The sequence below is a fragment of the Nicotiana tomentosiformis genome, chromosome 3 (assembly GCF_000390325.3).
Source record: "Nicotiana tomentosiformis chromosome 3, ASM39032v3, whole genome shotgun sequence".
Taxonomy (NCBI): Eukaryota; Viridiplantae; Streptophyta; class Magnoliopsida; order Solanales; family Solanaceae; genus Nicotiana; species Nicotiana tomentosiformis.
Genome location: NC_090814.1, coordinates 126661372 through 126663899, shown reverse-complemented (window position 1 = coordinate 126663899; position 2528 = coordinate 126661372). Strand labels below are relative to the sequence as shown.

The following is a 2528-nucleotide window of genomic DNA, read 5'->3' as shown; positions in this document are numbered from 1 at the left end:
GACCACCTCACCAGTCACAAGATTTGTGACCGTGCATATTTTTGACACAAATTTCACTTTGTTTCCCTTGTTACAGATTTGGGAAACACTCAGCAGACTGTACTTCAAGCCGTTCACATAGTACACATTTTCAATTGAGTGAACAAGAGACTTCCCAATCCTTCCAACTCCCAGAATGTATCTTTTTGTACCATTTTCAAAGGACACACTCCCTCCTTACAGAGCTTTGAGTGAAAGGAAATCATTTGTGCTTCCAGTCATGTGTTTAGAGAAGCCACTATCCATGTACCATTTTTGGCTTCTTCCTTTCACTGCTCCCTGCACAAGAAAATCAAGGGTTAGATTTAGGAACCTAAACAAATTTGGGTCCTTTGTAGTGAGGAAAAAGGTGAATCAGACTTCTTCTTGTCCAGGCAGGCAATATACTTTTTTTAGTGGAGGGACCAGGTTCCTCAGCAGTAGTTACCTTTTCAACGAACACCTTGTTTTTCTGTTGGGACTGAATTCTAGCCTTACAGTTTTCTTTAAAGTGACAAGTGTTGCCACAGTGAGTACAAAGCCAGTTATCAGGGACAATAACATACTTGTTATGTGAATTGTAGGGAGTCTTTTCTCTTTGGAACCCGACTCCCTAACTATTCCCACCATTGCTTGTATACATAGCAGCAATTGCATCAGAGGACCAGGTCCAATTCAGAGATTTTTCGAGATCACTTTTAACTCTGCATAGGTCTTCTTAAAGTTGCCTGTTTCTTTCAAGTTCTGCACACAGACTAGATTTCACAGTTTGGAGTTCATTTTCAAGCTTAATGTGTGCCTCACTTGCAACTTCCTTTACCTTTTGGGTGATCTCATGCCTACCTTCCCTTTTTAGTTCCTCGATTGTTTCCTTTAGGTCCATGACTACTACTAATAAGCCATCTCTCTCATGTTCTATGCTAGCAATCTTTTCAGTTAGAGCTTTTTTATCATTTTTTATGCACTCAATGGTCTCTTTTGAATCGACCACAACAACCACTAGATCATCCCTCTGATGTTCTATTTCTCCTAATTCCACAGTTAATGCATTTTTATCATTTATATGACTATGATAAGAATTAATTAAAACATTTGCCAAGATATAAGCTTTTTCTGAGAGTAGGACTTCAAATTTCTTTGAACGTCCAGAAAGTTTACCTCATCATCATCATCTTCATCATTGTCTGGTTTTGCTATCAATGCAAAGATAGAATCATATTCAGCTGCTTCACTCTCTACTGCCATCATGGATTTGTGACCTTATTCATCATCCTCTCCAGATTCACTGGACGAGTCTCCCCATACAACAAGAGCTTGCTTCACAACATTGTCAGCTACATCTTTTCTCTTAAATCATTTGTCAGGAATCGGGTTCCTTTTGACTGCTTTGCCTATGTTGTGTTTGTATTGATCTTGCTTGAGGAGGGGCAATCCTTGATGAAATGTCTTGGATTCCCACACTTTTAACATAGGTAATAGCCTCTTGGCTTGCTAGAGCTTCCCCTTTTTGGAATACCTCCATTTCTGCGAACCATTTTCTGAAATCTCTTTGTCAGGTAAGCCATATCAGCATCCTCACCACTTGAGTTATTTTTGTCTGTCTTGAGGACCAGGTTCTTCTCCCTTTTGGGCTCTCTTCTCTCATTGTCCTTCTTCTTATTCATTTCATAAGTTTTCATATTGCCAATAAGTTCATCAATGGTCAGCTTCTGCAGATCCTTTGCCTCCGTGATAGCATTTACTTTGCTTTCCCAGGATCCAGGTAATACGCTGAGTATTTTTCTGACAAGCTTGTTTCTTGAAATGATTTCTCCCAGAGAATGGAGCTCATTGATAATAGAAGTGAAGAGAGTGTGCATGTCCTGAATGGACTCATTGTCCTACGTCCTGAATAGCTCATACTCAGTAGTTAGCATGTTAATCTTCGACTGTTTGACTTGAGTAGTCCCTTCATGTGCTATTTGGAGAGCTTTCCAGATCTCCTTGGCAGATTGGCAGGCAGAAATCCGATTGTATTCACCTGGTCCAATACCACAGCCGAGGATCTTTTTGGCTCGGAAGTTCTTCTCTATAGCCTTTGAGTTAGCATCGTTGTATTCTTTCCTAGTCTTGGGAACTGACACTTCTGGTTCTCCAATGGTCTTCATAGGAACAAAAGGACCATCGCAGATGACATCCCAAAGTTCTGAGTCTTCAGCCATGATAAAATCATATATCCTTGTCTACCACCATCTATAATATTGGCCATTAAATCGTGGTGGTCTGTAGGTTGATTGACCTTCTTCAAAGTTTGGTGGAGCACCCATGAGGATCCTTTCTAGGTTTTAGCCTGGTAGAAAAAAACATGCTATGATACCAATTGATAGAAACTAAGGGTCCACCAAACTATATAGAGAACCAGGTTCCCTATCAGTTTTCACAGAACGCACGCACACAACAGTAAGTAAATGACACAATAGAGTTTTACGTGAAAAACTCCCAGCTCACGGGATTAAAAACTATGACCTACC

The 2528-nt window shown here is 40.2% G+C and overlaps 1 protein-coding gene across 1 annotated transcript; it reads right to left on the bottom strand.

Moving 5' to 3' along the window:
* Positions 1-1898: 1898 nt before the first annotated feature.
* On the bottom strand, positions 1899-2219 carry LOC138908462 (uncharacterized). Its single transcript, XM_070199129.1, has one exon. It carries the CDS (start codon positions 2217-2219, stop codon positions 1899-1901), a length of 321 nt encoding a protein of 106 aa, XP_070055230.1.
* Positions 2220-2528: the final 309 nt, after the last annotated feature.

Coding starts and splice junctions, on each gene's coding strand:
- LOC138908462 (XM_070199129.1), bottom strand. CDS start 2,219: ATGGCTGAAGACTCAGAACTTTGGGATGTCATCTGCGATGGTCCTTTT.